Source organism: Pholcus phalangioides, unplaced genomic scaffold (genome assembly GCF_987345545.1).
Source record: "Pholcus phalangioides strain wild (caught in Gottingen) unplaced genomic scaffold, Ppha-v1.0 ptg000009l_1, whole genome shotgun sequence".
NCBI classification, from domain to species: domain Eukaryota; kingdom Metazoa; phylum Arthropoda; class Arachnida; order Araneae; family Pholcidae; genus Pholcus; species Pholcus phalangioides.
Window position 1 is genome coordinate 27,267,464 of NW_028301602.1, and position 20,166 is coordinate 27,287,629.

Consider the following 20,166-nt stretch of genomic DNA (forward strand, 5'->3'; position numbering starts at 1 on the left):
ATGGGACTCAAGTTCCTTTGGTTGTCTTGTTCTTCTATTTAAATTTTGCATTTTCCTTGCAATAAACTGTGAATTGTTATTATTAAATCCCTTGACAAAACGCAAACTGAAGCTTTAAGGCATCTCAAAAACACCAGATATGCTATTAAAAAAATGCAGGCACCTATAAATCATGTATCGTAATTTCCTGGTGTATAATCCTCGAGTTAATTTCATAACTTTTGGGGGAAAAAAATGCCATCAAACAATTTGCAGCTGCGTTATGCACTGCATATGCAATACAGAAGTTTAAGGAATACAAGGGGTTGTTAAGTCAAATGAAGGTGTTGTGCTGGTAACATTTTCTCCTAGAAAAAAGTGTTTATTTTTCTGATAGCATTTATATATACACAACCTATGAATTTTTTAACGAAGGCAGAGATGAAAACTCAGCTGTACACGTAATCTGCATCAAGAAATTTCAATTATTTTTTTTTAAATCTAAATTTGTGGATTTCATGAAAGAGAAAAAATGTGACACTTTCAAATCACAAAGATAATAATTTAAACTTACGAAGTTTCTAAACCTTACGCTCTTCACATTTCCAAAATTCTGGAAAATAGTCGCAACATCCTGGAGAAGAAAAGAAAAACAAAACAAATTAAGCCACTTTTCCAATTTCGTACAAGTGCTAATACCCAGACTTGAAAAATCTGTAGTTTATCATGTTGTGGAATATTTTGCAAAGAAAACACGTAATACAAATAAAAGTGGGAAAACTGGAAATCTTTTGGGATTACATAGGGTGACCATACGACCAGTTTTCCTATGATGTTCTCATATTTTTATCCTTCACTAAATTTAAGGATTAAAATTATATTGCCAACTTATAGAAGAAATTTATTACTAAAAATATGAATATGGTATCTTCCATATTTGTCATAATTTTTTCTTAGTAGAATTTATTTTAATCCACTTTGATTTGCAGTAGCACATTTCCAGCTGCTGGCTTCTTTTTGTGATTTTAGCACTAATTAGCAACTTCTCTCACCTTTGGCATGTTTGAAAACAATTACTGATTTCCTGCATTTGAAATTCTGATTTCCCATATTTTTCTGAGAAAACGTGGTCAGTTTGGGATTCCAAGTGACTGAAAGCATATCTTCTTTAATAATTTTTCCACTGAAGCAAAACACAATTGAGGATTTTTTAAAGATTTTTCTAAAAAGCTACGAAAAATCAAAGAATCTGGTTTCCGACCAGGTTTTAATAAGGCTAAAAAATTTGGAAGGCTTACAGGTAAATCGGGTAAAGCATTTGTACCTATGCGAGTTTTGCAAAACATTATGAAGAAAATGTGTTGAATTTTAGTATTCAAAATTTTAATCACCATTTTTTTACACAAGTTTTATTTGAAGTTTCAACTACAAAAATAATAGAGAATGTCCCAGGAAAACTGGTCATATGGTCACTCTATGCAACCCCAAAAAATTTCCAGTTTTTCCCTTTTATTTGTATTACATGTTTTCTTTGCAAAATATTCCATGACACGATAAACTACAGATATAAATTTGAAGTTTTATTTTCTTGCCTCTAAGAAGTGTAAGGCCCAGCTTTCACTAAACCGATGTGACTGTGATATTGATTGCCAATGTTGCAGATGTATTGCTCCAGTGTGCACCTTGCATTAGAAAGATTGCACCAGTAGATATTCAACTCACAGAGCATGAATATACTTGTGTCTGCTCATATTTTGTGGTTCAAGAATGGCCAAGATAACTCAAAGGGTTTGTACCCTTACAATGAAAAAAAATTAACCTATAGAATTTGAAGAAAATCCAACCACTTCCCCACTTTACGCAGATACAAGGGAAGACTGCCTCCCCAATTTAGTAAAAAAATTGTATTATAAGTAGAGATGTGAGGTGAGAATATTCTTAGAGAATAATAAAGAATATTCATTTTTCTTTCAAATAATTTAAATATTTTTACTAATTTTGTTTATATTATGAAATATAAATCAGTTTTCATTGCCTGAAACATTTACAACACAGCAATTTGACATATTCATCCCCCAAATGACAACTTTTACTTCGAGAATATTCTCAGAATATTCGCTTGGTCATGAGAGGTTTTAAAAGTTTGATTATAAAGATTTTAGAAACCTTTAGATTAAAACCTTAAAAAATTATTTTAAAATTAAATAAATTTTCAGAAATAAGTTAAAGAAAAGAAGTTAAACCAAAGTTGATTGATAAAGGTAGGAGAAAATTCAAGAATATTCTCTAGAAGGACTATTATTAATAACTTAGACCGTTATTATTTTCGATAAGAATATTCCCCAGTAATTTGTAAAAGTACACCTTCCAGAGAATATTTTCAAGGATATTATATATATTTATATTATAAATAACAGGAGAATATTCTCATCAAGAATAAGAATATTCTGAAGTTATTTATAATAGTAGTCTTTCCAGAAAATATTCTTGAATATTCTCCTCTGTAAGAATATTCTCCTAAAGATTATTCTTGAGAATTTTGCATCTTCAATTATAAGCATAAACAGGATGGCAGAGGTGGATGCAACCGCCCCCATTCATTATACACACCCTCAGTGATTCTCCCTCTTCCCCATGTTGGAGGAACCTGTATCTGCTTATGTTCCCACACACTGATCGTTTCCCCCACGCCTGAAATTACCCTTTCTATGAAGTTTTTATTATCAAAATATACTTGAAAACAAATACAGTAAAACCTCAATAAGTCGTCACCTCAAGTTATCGAAAAATTATGACGGCTTAAGCGGAGTGCTATCAGTTTTAATGTGCAATGTTGTGAAAATTGTATAAATTCAAAGTAATATGAAATTTATTAAAGTATGAATCAAAATAACAATATGAATAAAATTTATAGATCGCAAAAGAATAAATAATAGCAATTTTTTACCTTTTTTATCTCTTATTACTTAAATTATTGTGGTAAAATGTACACTTTGATTTATACTAGTAATTTTTCATTTAGAGCAACTGTTAGTCTAAAGCTATAAGTAGCTTTTCTTCATAATGGAACACTCTGTTGCACATTAATTTTACATAGACATCAAATTAAAAATTTTAGTATTTTAATTCTTCATCAGTAGTTCATGATACAACTACAAAGTGATCTCGAACACTTCTGAGACTTGGTGGAGGGGCCCTGGGCAGGGAAAAGTAAACAGAAGACCTCAACTTAGGAAAGAATGTCTAACTTTTTTCAACAAAGATATTTTGTTTAGATTCAAGCCCTAAATTAGTAGATCCCATGCTTTCTATGATTATTTATTATCTGTTCCCATTGCACTTTGACTTGATTAATTTGATTCTTCGATTTTAATAATTTTTGATTTCCTTGCACTATGTGTAATCTTTGACGTATCAATAAATTTTGGTTTTGCCGGAGATGCCCTGAGGGGCCGAAGTGCTTACATTATTTCTTGCGACAGAGCCCAGGTGTCTCACAGTTTCTCCAGTAGTGTCCATGCAGAAATGAGATCTCGCTTGAACAGTCCCCAACGTTCCAAAAACCTTAGTCGGCAAATGAACTTCCCCAGCGTAACTTTCGTTACTTAAACTGTTCCGTTTGGGTATATAGGATTTTATGGTGACTTCTAAGCATATGGCAACATTGTTAACACAAGCTCTTTTTTTAATGGGAGCCATAAAAATAATCTGTTCCTCTTTCTCAAACTTTTTTCATAGTGACGACTTAACCGAAATTAGCAATGAGTAAACGAGGGTTTAATAACATTGTTGTCTATGAGAGCTGGAAGGGTCTGAAGAAAAATTACAACTTAACCGGAGTGACGACTTAACAAGGTTTTACTGTATTCCCAAAAACTATTCCCACTTGACATATATATAACAGGGGAAGGATAATGCCCACTAGCGTGACAATTATTTTTAAACTTTTTTAAAGTTTAGCTCCCATCCCCTATCTTGTTCTAATCAAAAAACTCTGATCTGAGCAAAATTTTAGCTCAACTGTACAACTGCTAGGTGATCCTCAAATGCCTTGAAGTAGGAACATGGTATGCAATGTTAATTCCATTCAAATGCGGAATACTCTTCCTTATCTCAACTAATGTGTTATTAAAAAACCTAATATTTCTGAAATTTTTCATGTTATTTCAGGTATTTTCTGAATTGGGACAAGTTTTTTGTGTGCAAAATTGGATTAATAATGTTTTTATACAACTGCTGGGATTCCCTGGATGTGTCCTCATAAATTTCTCTAAGAAAAAAGAATGGTTGAGATAGGGAAGAGTATACTGCATTTGAATGGAATTAATCGTTGCGTATAGGAAATTAACATTGCTTACTATGTTCAAACTTCAAGGTGTTTGAGGATCGCCTGGCAGTTGTCTGATTGAGATAAAATTTTACTCAGATCGCTTTTTTTGTTGATTGAAACAGGATTACGGGGTGGGAGCAGAAAAATTTTAGCATTTGGAAAATTACCTATAGCTAAGGGCCACCCTAATGCACACTGTAAAAGTTAATTTTTGTAAAAAAGTTTCATTCTCAATGCAGTCCTTTAAAAAAACAACCCATCACTGAACCACACATTAAATATTTGGATATTCCTGATCATCCTTATTGAAAACATTGATATTATTATCATGCTTTTACAAGAATATAACTGTGACTGAAATCATACTTACACTTTTATTCATGTGAAGGGGAATGTTTCCAAAGAACACAGTCCTTTCATCTGTTTCAATTTTTGGCATAGCCTTTGCTTCGCTCGATTGGTTTTCTTCCTGGGAATTTTCGTCCTGATCACATGACATTGCAGCATTTTCTTCACCTTCTTCTTCTGAAATTTCGTCTTTCTTCACTGAGAATTTTGTCAACTCTGGTTCATTCTTCAAACCCGGCACAGAGTCTTTCTTCTTTTTCGTTTTGGATCCGAATTGCAGAGTAGAGTCACACCTACTGTTAGCATTATTTTTTGAGAGCATTTTTTTGATTTTTTTTCTTTCCAAGTGAGAATTACTTTCCATGTTATCAGAAGTTAAATCATTTTTTCTTTTCTTAAAACTCACGTTATCAGAGAAATCAGATTGTGATAGTTTCGTTGATTTTCTTTTCTTATTTCCAGACAATAGCTCATTTCGGAAATCCTGTTCAATTGAATTTTCGTCTGGGCTATCTGAATATTCTGCCACAGAGTCTTGCTGCTTTTTCTTTTTGGATCCAAACTGCAGAGTAGATTTACCCATATCATTATTTTTTGTGAATTTCTTCTTGGCTTTTATTCTCTCTCCACGAGCGTCACTGTCAGTGTTCTCAGACGTTATACCATTTTTTCTTCTCTTTGAACTCGCGATATCAGACAAACTAGTTTGCAGCAATAGTTTCATTGATTTTCTTATCTTATTCACAGACAAAAGTTCATTTTGGAAATCTTGTTCCTCAATAGAATCCTTGTCTTCATTATCTGGGCTCTGTGAAGATTCCATTCTTTCTTCGTTAATGGGTATGTCAGATTCATTTTTAATGAATCGTTTGGCTTTATTTTTGCTATTCACTTTGACATCCTTACTATTTCTTGACATGAACTTCATTCCTTTCTTGTTTTTACGAACACCTGCAAGACTATGAGAGAGAAAAGAAGACCATCAATATTCACGAAATACATATCATACAAACAAATATACCAATCAGTTTTTATTGAATAAAATGGTTCTAAATAATTTTCTTTCGACTTTTCCGGGACTTAATTACCCTTACCATGTCAGAACACATCACAGTTGCCAAACTTTGAAAATGAGAATTTCATCCAAATCCCATACAAAAGAATATACAGTAGAACATTATCGAGGCGCAGATTAACCGTGCACAGAAATTTTAATTTCATGTTAAGCCCTTCCCGATCTGTGTTGTTTTTTTCCCATTGGTAATGTAAGATTCTTTGAAGGTGGTAAAGGAAAAGAAACTACCCCATTTCATAGAACTGAATTTCTTCATTATTTTACAGAACTCCCCTCCCCATTCTCAGAGGTCCCATGTCAACACGTTGAAATGGCAGCCTTTGTATGTACACATAAGAACTGGACATTGCCTGGATGCAATCAGCATTTGAAGACGAACAGAAAATTACAGTCGATGCAGAGGAAAAAGCTCCTCATGTATAAGAGGTGTTGTTCAAAATGTATAGCTTTTTTTAACAACTGAAAGATGAGGCACAAGGATTGTCATCGGTGAAGCACAGTACAATAGTATTGTGGCTACATAACTGCGGAAATGAGCAAGTGAAAGTTTATTTAATAGATTTTTTTGCATGGATAACATACTTTCACTGGGTAGTCATTTTAAACAGGTGAAACACATAAATATATATATTTGTTGCAACTCTGTAATTTTAAAATATTTTTTCACTCTTGGTGGTTTAACTGTGGTTTTCCTTCCCCCACCATTGGCCCAGATAATCAACGTTCTTCTGATTACAGACAAATATGAAAGAAATTTCTGAAAATAGAATAGGGAGTTTTAATAAGTGAAAGAAAAATTGTCAGGATTCCCCCGCCTTATGAAAAATGTGACATTGTGCCTAACATTAGCTAAATTCAGGGCATGAAAATTGGCTTCGTGCTATGGTAACTAAAACAATTGGTATTGGCATCTAAAATTTTCTGTGTGATCACTAGCTTGAGAAAAAAAAAAGCTTGGCTCTTAAAATATTTGGTAGGCATTTAGATTTTTTCCCCGATTTGTTAAGCCCTGGCTAAATTACCAGTCATTTCCATACTCAAATAAAATCATGCCAACAAAAAATTCCTAAAATATGACTGACTGCTCAAAAATGTTTAAAACATGACGCCCAGAATAAAATAAATATGATCTGTCATAAAAATCTGAGCCCTAGTGATTACAATATTTCCTAAACTACAATTGAAATAGGCTCACCTTTTCACATTAAATGCTGTATCCTCTTGAAATAACACAGACTCTTTCTTGATTGGTCCTGAATTCTTAAAAAGGAAAACAATTCATTGGGGGAAAACAACTAAATATGAAAGATTGTCATTCATTTATTATTGCTATGCATTATGCCGCGTATACACTAGCGCGCGGATCGTGCAATGCAACCATTCGCAAGCGCTCGCAATGCATTCAGTGGGTACGATTTCCGAAACGAATCATCATCATCAACGATGGCTCCATCCGAGAGCTGTTTTAACGCCATCTGTAGGTTGTGAGCGGCGGTAACAACTATTAAGGAACGTAGATAGGCTAGTGAGTAGTTTTTGTCATGAAAAAAAATGTCTCGTGTGGAAAACTTGGCTTTAGTTGTAATGAGCAGTGCGGTCATATTAATGGCTGGGCTAAATAAAAAAAGAGAGAAAACCTCGACGTTGGTGGAGGACGGAGCTGTATAAAAAACGGTCTGGCGCGGAATTAATGTTGGACTTAAAGGCTCAGAGTATGAGTGGGCAATACAAAAATTTCTCAAGGATGTCTCCTTCCGATTTCGAGGATCTTCTCAAGAGAATAGGACCTTTAATTTCGAAGACGGAAACTCGTATGCGTTCTCCTATCTCCGCTCAAGACAGGTAAGCTCATATTGTTCATACGTTTTGCTTGTATTCCCCCCTTCCCTTCTTTTTCAATTTTAAAAAGAAAATCAAATCATTGCAGACACAAATTCCTTTTGGAGTTTTATAATTGTCATGTTTAATTCTTTTGTTACATTTATTAGTCAAATTAGTTGCTTATAATTGTGCATATCTTATCAGCTATAAGCAGCACATTTTAAAAAATGTGCTGCGATAAATGTGTAGTTCTTATAGAGCGATTTAGACATGTTTTGGCGTGAATTTGATAGTAATTGTAGTTGCTTAATAGAAAATAAGCAATACGAAGTCAGCCAATGCATAATGCGAGTATAAATTTATACAGGTTGGCTGTAACGCTGCGATACCTCGCAACTGGAGATTCGTATACCAGTCTGCAGCAATCAATTGGACGAATAATTCCAGAGGTTTGTGCAGCACTTATCCAAGAATTGAAAGGATACGTTAAGGTAATTTTAAAAAATTTAGCTTGTTCGATATTTTTTATTGGTTTCTTGTGGCTCCCGACTTCCCATTTGAAAAACAGTAAGCATCAGACCCACAACATATATATAACTTCATTACACGTTAATACGGATAATCTCACCACTGGATTTATCACATTGCGGAGATATCTTTCAGCCCAGCTTCGTGGCAAAGTTGAACACATTATGATGTGGTTGACTGCACTACACACATAACTCGCCTCTTCCATAGGAAATGGTAGTAAATTGCAGTATGGACAGTTTGAAAAAATTACTCAAAAATGTTTTCTCAAAAATTTCAGTTTAAATATATTTATTGACAAAAGAAAAAAAAATTACACATAATCATCGAAATCATCATGCGACTGTTGGCTATGACTATTAAAATGACGATAAATGACTATTAAAAATGACAAATTTATTAGGACTATAAATGGCTTTCGCGAAATAAGACGAGGAAAAAAAATTGAGGCTCTAGATAGGCTCAGAAGCACGTACAAACACGCACACCGATAATGACGCCGTCCAAACGAGAAGGAAGAATCCCTTTGTGTTCGTCGAAAAAACCGACTCCCAGTGGACCGGTTCAAACAGATCAAGAATGATTCGTTAATCGTTCGCAACACCGTACAAATTACTGAACAACCGATTGCGAACGCTTGCATTACACGATCCGCGCGCTAGTGTATACGCGCCTTTACATGAATCGAAGACTAAAAGTGGTGAACGTAGTGAGTGTCAAAAGCAAAAGTGTTGGAAAATTGCAGAAAAAACTGTTTTTGAAACCTTCAGGGATGTTTCCACCACATTGCCGTTCCCTTTACGCACTCTTTTGAACTACTTACAGAACTATTAGGCATTTTTTATGCTTACCACTGTAAAGCATCATTCATCTGACACTTTAACGTGAAAAATGGTGTTAGAATTTTTTTGATGCTAACGTTTATTACTTTTACGATGTCTGTTCAAAAACTACCAACCATAATTTTTCATACATGAAAAAATGAAGCTAGTGAGGCAGAGTTTGATGCAGGTATGTAGGCAATCCTGGTGTGCATATGTGGATTTTCTCCTGCCTGCAGAAGCTGCCAGTCACCCGCATAATTGGAATCTATGTTGCGTATACATAATGTTTGTGTGTGTGTGTGTGTGTGCATATATTATGCTTGTTTAGGTTTATTTGTTTATAATTTGTTATAAGCAATTTCTATTGCCTAAAAGTTTTTCTACTCATGGACATTTTTGGTGCCAAGTTGCCATGTTCTACTCTGGTTGGAAAAGAAAATGTTTCCACAGATTGCTCCTTGGAATGCTCATCTGCATCACGCTTCATTTGCATATTCAATGTTTGGGAGTCGTCATATATAGGCCTATATAATCGTGGGATGGTATATGATCATCACAACACTTCAATCTCAACCAGAAGAGCAAGAGGGCAGAGTTGCAAGTGGACCGAATAGTTCGGCAAGTCCTTGAAAGCAGAATGTTTTACATTGTTCTGCAGTAAAAATTCCCTAAAGCCAGTATTACACTATAAAAGTTTCCTAAAAATTCTTTTATAAAACTTGAGAAATACAACCACCAAGAGTATTGATTATATCCGGGCGATTGTAACCAATAGGCTTATTGGTTGTTTTATTCAAGTTTTGTGAAAGATCTTTTATCAAACTTTTATAGTGTAATCCCAACCTAACAGTGTTTACTACACCTTCTCTTAAAATTGTTTGAGATTGTTCTGTGACGTACATCACAGTTTTTGACATATTCTGCTTTCAGGAGGGGGGGGGGGGTCGGTTTGACGCTTCCTCTACAGAATTTTCTTGCTAACAACTGTTCTTCGCAATTACCATTCAAGGCTGTCTAATGCTTGTGGAAAAAAAGCCGATACGGATCATTTCTGATCTCATCCCCTTGTTGATTCCAACCCTGTTTGGATGATTCCATTGATCTTCATGCAAGAATTTGACAATCGCCACCACTGGATATAGATTCCTCTTCAGCACTCTGGGACGGGCCCATCTATGATCTTCATGTGTGACACTGCCGATTGGCAACATTGAATGCCACTTCGTCTTCAGCACCTTGGTTCGTCTTCGTCTTCACCACCACCAATCTTCACCCTCCAAATCATGTGTTGCTTCGTCATCTGTGTTTTGAGCAGATTGTCGATCCTTCATGCATGACTTCTCTGGTCTCCATCTGGATACTGTTTCTACTTAGCAGTGCCATAGTGTCTTGAGAAGGGTGTTCAGGATGATGGCTTAATTTTGGCAAGACAGTGGTCATGATTGGCTTTTTGTTGACTGATACAAGTATATTTTGAAATTACCAGTTGTTTATGAAAAAAAAATTTTCCTTTACCTAATGAGTTGCTTAGTGAAGGTTTAGTGTTTTAGCACTTAATATTGTAATAAATACTGTATTCGAAACAGTTTTTGTGTTCACTGGCAGTCATAAAAATATGCTGCACATTTTGTTAAAAAACGAAAATACAACAGCTCGCTCAAACTTCCTCATTCATCGGCGATCTGCTGGTAAATGGCAGCTTCTGCAGACAGGAAAAAATTCATTACATTAGGACTGCCTACATATTTTCACCAAATCACGCCTCCCTAGCTTCTTTGACTTATGCATGAAAAATTATAGTCAGATGATTTTTGAACAAACCTTGTGATCTTCAATTTAATATCAAAAGTATGTTTTGATCATCTATTAGGCTTATTAAATTTTTTCTCCCACAGAAAAGCTATTGAAAATTTTTCAATAGCTTTTCAGAGATTTGGATAGCCTTTTAAAAAAAAAAAAGACAATAAATTTTGCATGTAAATCCAGAAATTAATAGAGGAAAAAGAAAATTGAAATGATAGAGGGATAATCATTTAGTAAGAACCACCATCAAGTCAATGATACCTTTTTCATCGGGACAGGAAGCTTATTCCACTGCATTCCCTTTGAAAGTAAATTGGCAACTTTTATTCCATCTTGTGTTTGCTTTTCGGAGTCACCATCCTTATTTTCCGATGCGAAGTAGGCAGCTAAATCACCAGCTTTGTATCCAGACATCTACAAAAATTGAACAACATGATTCAGTACTCACAAGAATCAAACACCGAAAAACATTCAGGGAAGTCAAGAAATTATTGCACCTTGACGTAAAATATTTAATGTCCCCCCCCCCTCCGCTCTGATATAACCACAGAGTAATAATACTATAGAGTGCGCGCGAGGGGTTACAATGTGAAGCAAAGATCCGGAGTCACGTGATTCCGGTCGAAAGGCTGGTCAGGGAATCTCGCTGGCAATGCTTTCCTTATGGCTGTTCGTATGACGATCTCCAAGTGCTGTCTTATTTTTCATTAGAATGGTCACCACGTGTGCAGCTTTCGGATGTTCTGAACGGTTTAGGAAAGGAGGAACATTATCCTTTCACAAAGGAATACTTTTTTGCTTATTCCCCTTCTTATAAATTAAAAATTGGAATATTAAATTGACGATGCAATGGATTTCTGACGTAATCTCAGTTTCTAACGACTCCATTTTGGATTTAATTCAATTAAAGTTCCAAGTTTTGGTAAAATTCAAATGGCATGAATCATTATTAAATGTTTTAATAGAATTTTTGGCAATAAATGATTGAAATTGTGAGTTTTATGAAGTTTTAACTGAAATATACGTCTCCGTAAGATTTGGCGAGATTTGGCGAGCTAGTGAGTTCATTCGAGTTTTGCTCAACTTGGAAGAAAATATGCTTTTCAGATGGAGAAATTTATGAAAAATATTCTATTTAAATAGAATGTGAGGAAAACTTCCCCCCCCCCCTCTAGACAATTGCAGTTTTGCATAAAAATGCATAACAACCTCTAAAAATAATAGTATTTTTACCCCTCTTCGTAACGGTTATGTTTGCATATGCTGATAAATACAGCAAAAGCCAACATGAACTAAGCCGATGAAAAAAAATCTCTCTCTATCTTCGCATTTATTATTAATTTAATTTTTATGGCGAAATATGTGTAGTGCACGCATCTCATACGGACAGAACTAAGTTGTTGAAATAAAGTGATATTTCAGCATGGATTTTTTCCATATTCATTAAACTTACTAACTTCATTTTGAGAATTATTCGATTCATTCGTAAAAAGTGATAAATGCTACGAAATTCATCAAACTTACTAAAAATATTGGTAATTATGCATATATTTACCAACTATTATGCATAATTTCTGAAGATAACGCGCACTACGGATTTATCAAATTTACAGTAACATAAACATTATATATTTGTTGTATACAATATTTTGTTTCCTGTGTGTGTATAGATATTTAGAAAGCTATTAAAAACTGTGCCAAAAAAATTTATTTCATGAAATTTATACTGTTTATATTCACTTCCTTCAAATATTATATATTCAATTAAAATTTAAAAACCCATGTGTTAAGAAATTATTAAGAATTATCACTTAATGGAAAATAAATAAATTCCGTTTTCCAATATTTGTTTATTTTATAGAATTTATTTTTTCAAATCTGATACTCCCTAAATATTTCACATAAAAATGAGTGAAATTCATTGAAAAAATGAAGGAAAGTTTTCATCAACTTGATCGAATTGAGTCAAATTTCGTTACAGCAACATCCTAGCTTCTGCGAAAACGCGCCAAATGTAATAGCGCAGAACCTGTTCTTTCCCCGACAATACTGCTCATCTTTTCTTCACGTTCGACAAGTTTTATGAATAGCGTGCGCGGTCTATTTATATCTTAAGTCTATGGATATAACTTAGATACTGTGTAGCTATACTACTGGCGTACAAGCAGATTTTACATTTCGTTCCAAAAGAGGAACTGGGGGGGGGGGGGAACAGCTCATACATGGGATAGTTTTTGTGGGGGGAAAACCTTGTCACAAGTTGTGATTTTGTTGGTTGTCAAATAAGGGGGAGGGGTCAGCATATAATCTCAATCTCTACTGTTTAGTTGGCGACTTCTTATCATGCTTTCGAGCGTTTCTCTCACCTAAAATGCTCCTCACACCTCTTGGTGTGGCCAGGAGGCAACTCTACTTTATAAACGCTGTTCTTTCAATGTGTTTGAGAACTATATCATGTGGTTCACCAGCTACTTGATTTCAGTGCATCTAAGTGTCTGATGTAGGCTGACGTGAAAATTTATTGCGAAGTTGAGTCTGGAAATTGCATGGCCCCCAAAGCTGAATGTGCCAAAATCTCGACGTACGTCACAGAAAATTAGTGCCACTGCAGAGCAATTTGGAAGAAATTTAAGAAAAAGTTAAAAAAAACTTACATGTATGGGGGGGGGGGGGGGGTTTACCGCAGAACATTTCCAGTCAGCTGGAACAGTGCTAAACATTCTGCTTTGTGGTGCATGACTCTACAAAAGAGACCTAGAGTCTCTCCATGATTAGTGTGGGGCTAGTTTCTTCCAGCTCAATATTCGTAAATTCCATGTCATCAGCTATACAAGAAAATTGTCATTGACTGAATTTGACTACACCATTGATGCAGTCTGAATCAGTTGTGTTTCTGTATCCAAAGTATTTTCTTTGACTCCAAGCTTGCATTCACCAGTATGATCTCACCAATAAATGCTTAAAACTGCTAGAATTTGTTGCGGGGAGCAGCAACAATTTCAAATCAATTGTGACACTTTTCAGGACTTATGTGCTCCCGAAACTGGAGTATTGCACTATTATATGGAGTCCCCAAAACAATCTAGAGTATTTAGACTCACTGATTCTAGAAAGAGTCCAGAACAGATTTCTATGTTACATGTTTTACAGGCAATTCCATGTCTACATTAATGACGCAAGTAAAACCTAACTGTGATGTTTTTTTTTTCATTTTTAATCTTTAGAATGCCGAAGGAGTTACCTTCACTTTCTGTATAAAATTGTAAATAATGTAATCAATGACTGCGATTTTCTTCAACTTATAAATTTTTGTGCCAATCAGAAACAGACCTGTTTGGCTGACTTTTCGCCTGCCTAACCCCTGAACAAATATTTAGCAATGCCCCCTATTTTTGAGATGTGCAATATATTTATAATCAGTTAAATTTGAAACTTGATATGTTCAATTGATCTATAAGAAAGTTACTTAAAAGTTACATGTGAGTATTGAATGGCATGTTGTTATACTTTTCCATATGTATTTCTCAATATCATATTTTTAATCATTGTCCCACTCATTTTTTTTGTATTTTGTTGCAATTCCCCTTCTGTATTTGTATTTCGCTTCTCTTGTGCATCTCTATAATTGGGCAATGCCTGCCCGTTGAGATGTGAATAAATAAAAGTCGGGCGTGATTGGCCGACTGCCTCGGGAGGAGTCAAATACGTCGAGTGCCACGCGTTTCGTGGCAGTGATGGCAACTCGTGGGAAATTTCCCATACTTGAGGGAAAAATCGGCCAAAATTTGCTCAAGTGGGAAATTTCTTAGCATTTGTGGGAAATTTCAAGAGTTCATTAAACTAAAGAATTTTTGCAAAAAATAAAGAAATTAATGATTTTCTATTGTAAAATACTTGATCACGTATTTTCCCCGCTAAATGGCAGCACATTTTTCCGAATGTGTGGGAAAAATTTAGTCAAAAGGGAAATTATTGAGGGAAATTTCGCTGAAAGAGGTCACCATCACTGTTTCGTGGATATTTCCTCCATTTTGTTGCGTTTACTTCCCCTTCAAACCGGAGCATGCAGACGCCAGAATAGATCATGCCAGGGTCACATACTATACCGCCACCCTGAGCGGATGCGCCACGCTAGGAGAACGCGTGACGTGATTGTGTAACACGTTTCAGCCAACGCGAAATGGGTTAATTCGGTTCTCATGTGGATCAAAAACCCTACACCTAGGAAAACCCTGCTTTACAGGCGTAATAACAAGGGTGGTGGTAAGGGGGGGGGGGGAGCATGTCTTTGCACAGAGAGGCGGATTCGAGGAATGAGTGGTCAAGAAAATCAGACTGGAATCGAGAGGGGCGGCAAAATTTGAGTAGCCCACAGGCGCGTTAAAACCCTAAATGCACCTCTGCCTGCGATCATTTTTATTTACAGAGAATTCTAGGCTCCCTTGGGAGTCAACAGGGACCGTTGTATTATTTACAACAGGCGGCGTATTTTGTCTTAAAGAAGAAACATTTACGAATGCAAATGAAATTGTACTTTGAATTCTTGATTGTATTCACTTACTTTATATGCGATGAATCTGGTCAGTAATAATATAACAGCATGGCCAAAAAATCAATCAATCAATCAATGGTTTTGTTTTAGCAGGGTTTTTGGCTACAGCAAGGCCCTCTCCCTGCAGCTGGTAGAGATTTTCTACATTAAAAGGGGGAAAAAAAATTAAACATTGTCGACTGCTCCCAGAAATTAAGAGCAAAGGAAAACAAAAATAAAGGGAAGGGAAGAGTGGGATATCTTCAGCTGCACAGGGCAACGATGCAGCACTTCTAAAGATAGAGGCCCTCTATTTTAGTCATGATAGAACATAAAAGAAAAAAGAAAAATCAATCAAAACGATGGGAAGCCCCAATATATTTTTGGACCAAACAAGAAATAATGTTAGGAGGAAGAGAAATCAGATCTGACCACTCTAAAATGTATTTTTTTGAAAAAGGATCAATGAGGATAAAATTTCGAATATTTTGATAGAAAGGACATTGGAAAAGGAAGTGATAAGCAGATTCTTCCATTGGACAATAGAAACAGTAGGGGTCTCTATGTCTTTTAATAGTGTGTAAGTACTTGTTGAGCGGAGCTCGCTCACAAATGAGTTTGTAAAGAAGGTTTTCAATTTTTCGAGATGACATCTTTCTGGAGATTTTGTCCACAAAATTGAGGAAAATAGAAAATTGAGATGGACAAGCCACTTGAAGTTGATTCCGCCAAGTTGATGTGAGAATGTCTCGGGTTCTGACTTTGTAATCTTCAATGAAGAAACCTGCTGGAGTTGTCAGTGGAACAGAAGTGGTGGCTAAATTATGGACTGCTTTATCAATAGTTTCATTCAGAGAGATGTTGACATGGCCTGGAACCCATACCAGAGTTAACGAGTTTATCTGAGGGCAAATATGAGCAATAAAGTTATAGAGCAACAAGATGACAGAATGTGAGTGGATGCCAATATTATTCAGGGCCAGAAGAACTGCTTTTGAGTCTGAAAAAATTGTGATGTTAGGATTGTCTTGGATGTTGAGACAGTTGAGGCCATATGCAATTGCAAGAGCCTCAGCGGAGAAAACAGATGCATTTGGATGTGCAGTACAGGTTTTCGTGATCTTAGCCTGGGGGAAAAAAGCACCAAGAGTTGTATATTTGGCTTTTGAGGCATCAGTAGCAATAATGATGTTGTTGTTTACTGATTCAAAATATTCATTGAAAAGAATTGAAGAGAGGTTGCTTTTAGGCGTTTTTTGGAATTCCCAAACATCAGTTTGAATGAAGACATTGTTGACAGACCATGGAGGAACCTTGTACATGAATGGGATAAATGAGTGCAGATTTAAGAAAATAGATGAGTTGGCGCATCTATTTTTCCAAAGAGGAGTATTTCCAAAAGCAGAAGAACGATTTATCGTAGGAAGAATACATTTTTGAGATGGTGAGCTAACTGCAGTGATGAGAGCCATATAAGTTCTGTTTAGAATAATGTTCTCCAATGATGGAATTTGAAGGAGGGATCTCATCTTAATGACCGAGGTGCTTCTGGGAAGACCAAGAATAGAGCGAATGGTTGAATGGTATATGGGATCCAGAGAAGATAGAAGGGATTTCGAGCAGTTTGCCCAAGCAATTGCACCGTATCCCAAGATATTTGAAATAATGGATAAGAAAATCGGTTTTAACATTATGTAGGGAATGGCTCTAGCTGACCGTGCAACAGAGTGGCAGATGTTATTTGAGAAAGCTCCTGTAGATTTTAGATGAAGTATTTGTTTCTTCCAGTTCAAGGTTTTGTCGAAATAGATTCCCAGGATTTTGATGAAAGGGTGGTAAGGAATCTGAGAGTTATGAATTTTAAACGAAGGATGGTGATTAGTTTTTTTGCGAGAGAAAATGCAGAATTGAGATTTGCTAGGTGAAAGTTGAAGACCATTAGTTTGTGCCCAAGAATTAAGAATGCTAATAGATTTCTGAAGAAAAACCTCTGCTTGGTATCCTTCTGGAGAGCTGGCGTATAAAATCAAGTCATCTGCATATACAAAAAGTTTCACATAATTTGGAATTAACGGGATCAGGTCTAGTGTAAAAACCGAAAACAGGAAAGGCGAAAGGCTAGAACCCTGTAGCAGACCTTTACTAATATGAAACCTGGGCGACGTATGGCCCCTCCAATGAATGTGATGATTTCTATTAGACAGATATGAATGGAGCCACTTGCAAAATACAGTACCAAAACCAATATTGTAAAGTTTACGAATCAGAATATCATGAGGAACATTATCATATGCGCTCTGTATATCCAAACCAATCAGATAGCCCTGGTGGCCTTTCGAGAAACTTGTATAAATACAGGCAACTATATCTCTAAGACAGCTTTCAGTACTTGTTTTAGGACGAAATCCATAGATATTATGAGGAAATAAGTTGTGCTGAAGAGAGATCCATTGAAGACGAGAGAGAATGATACGTTCGAACAGTTTTGTAAAGGTATTGATCATAGTGATGGGTCTATATGAATTAATGTCAGTAGAAGGCTTTCCTTTTTTTAGGATGAAGATGACTTTTCCTTCTTTAAAAGATTCGGGAACAGAAGATGTAATCCAAAGAGAGTTGAGATTTTGGAGGAGGAATTGAAGGATATCTGGAGGAAGTTGTCGAATGGCTTTGTTGGGGATATCGTCTGGACCTGGAGCAGAGTCTTTACCTCTTTTGATTGCTGATTGCAGTTCCTTGAAGGTAAACTTCTTTTCCAACTGGCTGTTAAATTCTCCAGAGCAGCTGGAGACTTGAGAACTTGTAGATTGAAGTTGTAAGCATTGGAATCTGGACAGGAATGCTTTTGTTTGCTCCTGAGGATCAATGAGCGTTCCACCTTGAAAAAGAATGACTGCATGTGCCGAGTCATAGGTATGGGAACCAATATACTTGAATTTTCTCAAAATCTTGTAGATATGTACTGGATTGTTGTTTTGTCTGAGTTGGGAGTCAAAAAACATAAATTTGAAACAACGAAATTTGTGCCGAAAAATAGCATGAGCTCTTTTGTATTCAATCCAATTCCTGACAGTAGGTGACTGCCTATATCTCTTAAATGACTTCTTTTTTTTAACAAGGAGTTGTCTGCACTCTGAGTTTAACGGCATCCGCTGATTTTTTGTTGCGTCACAGATTACTCTAGCATTGTGAAATTGATCCTTGATAAAATTATATAAGTGATTAAAGGAGTTAAACACAGGAAATCTAGTGTTTGCTATGCCTGTGCTGAATTTGTTCCAATTGATGAAGTAGTGAGACTGTTGATGCGGGCAATTAATCCCACCCAGAAAAATCTTAATGGGGATGTGGTCACTACCATAAAGGTCTGACCCAGTAGACCAGGTTATATTGCTAAACAGATTAGGGCTACAGAGACACAGGTCAATAAAAGAATTTCTCTCAGCAGAAAAGTAAGTGGGGCTGGATGGAATAATGAGGGCAATATTATTCTGATTGAGCCAGTCATAAATTTTATTGCCAGAGGAGGAAGTTTCTCGAGACATCCAGGCTGGATGGTGAGCATTAAGGTCACCTGCCAGAATAAAGGAACCTCCCATTTTTCCTTTTATGATATTGAGGTAAGAAGTAGAGAAGGAAGATGAAGGAGGTCTGTAACAGTTTGCGATATATATAATTTTGTCATTAAAATAGACTGAGATGATGAGAGCTTCAAATTCATCGTTGCAATATTGGAATTCCAGTTTTGAAGGAATGTGTTTCTTGATAGCAGTGAGAAGACCTCTTTTATTTGAAGAGTTATCTTGACGATAAATATGGCAACCAGGCAGGAAAAAATTTTTCATTGGATGCAAATGGGATTCTTGAATGAGAATGATGTCAGACTGTTCAAGCAAAAATTGTTTCACAGAAGAGACTTTGTTTTTTATACCCCTGGCATTCCATTGTGTGATAGAAAGACCAGATGGGCTATTAAGTCTATTGATTGAAGTGTTGAATGAGAAAAAAAAAAAAAATTGTGAAAGGACTGAAACAATAAAGCCAGGAGAGAACTTATCCCCTAAGATACACTAAAATGACTTTTTTTTTTTTTTCACTTTTTCTTTCCCGGACGTGAAGAACGGGAAGAGGACCTTTGATTTTGTGATGGGATGAGGTCAACTTGCTCAATTTCACTCGAATCAGTGATCTTTCTTTTGCCGCCAGGTTCTTGAGTAATTTTTGCTGGTGGTGAAGAAAAGAGTTGTAACAATGCTTTTATTTCATTTATCAATGCTTCCCTAAAAGCACAAAGTTCACTTTGAAGAGTGGAAGTAATCTGAGTATTTTCAGGAGGAGTACTTTTAGATGTAATCGTGGCATATGATTCTGTGTTAATAGATCGTCGTGCCACAGCGATAGAGACGTGACGCTCTGCTTTGATCTGTAAAACTTTACATTCTGTATTGTATTGGGCACACGATTTATCAAGTGCTGAATGAGAGCCTTTGCAATTGATACAGCTGAGTGTACTAGCTGTACACACTGATACATGGTGCTGCTCCCCACATTTGTCACAAAATTGGGCCCTTGCTGGGCAATATTTTGCAATATGTGTGAATTTGAAGCATAGTTTACATTGTCGCGGTCTATCAATGAATAGAGAAATCTTCTGGCGAAGGAACCACAGCTTTATGTCCTCAGGTAAATGTGTTCCCAGCTTTGTTACTAATACAGTGGAGGTTGGAACTCCTTGCTTGATAAAACGCCGGAGCTCAAGAGGGATTATATTATTCCCTTGGATTTCTTCTGCTAATTCATTAACAGGGATGTCTGATTCTATGTTTCTGATTAGGAATCTCGTGGAACAGTTTTCCAGTAGGAATTTAGTAGACACTTTAGTTCCAAAAAGTTGGTTAATCATGAGTGCCTCCAGTGTTGACTTTGC

At 35.9% G+C, this 20,166-nt stretch overlaps 2 protein-coding genes across 2 annotated transcripts in view; both read right to left on the minus strand.

Moving 5' to 3' along the window:
• LOC149082626 (uncharacterized) overlaps window positions 1-15,401 on the minus strand; it is a 35,289-nt gene extending 19,888 nt beyond the window's left edge. Inside the window, exons 1-5 of the mRNA XM_089235893.1 lie at window positions 15,270-15,401; window positions 10,970-11,122; window positions 6,928-6,992; window positions 4,680-5,616; window positions 554-613 (exon numbers count right to left, since the gene is read on the minus strand). Of these exons, the coding sequence (XP_089092019.1) occupies window positions 554-613; window positions 4,680-5,616; window positions 6,928-6,992; window positions 10,970-11,122 (1,215 nt within the window). The 5' untranslated portion in view covers window positions 15,270-15,401. The remainder of the gene's footprint in view (window positions 1-553; window positions 614-4,679; window positions 5,617-6,927; window positions 6,993-10,969; window positions 11,123-15,269) is intronic.
• Window positions 15,402-15,589: 188 nt separating this feature from the next.
• LOC149082627 (uncharacterized) lies at window positions 15,590-18,241 on the minus strand. The gene has a single exon (XM_089236770.1). It carries the CDS (start codon window positions 18,239-18,241, stop codon window positions 15,590-15,592), a length of 2,652 nt encoding a protein of 883 aa, XP_089092896.1.
• Between the last annotated feature and the right edge of the window lie 1,925 nt (window positions 18,242-20,166).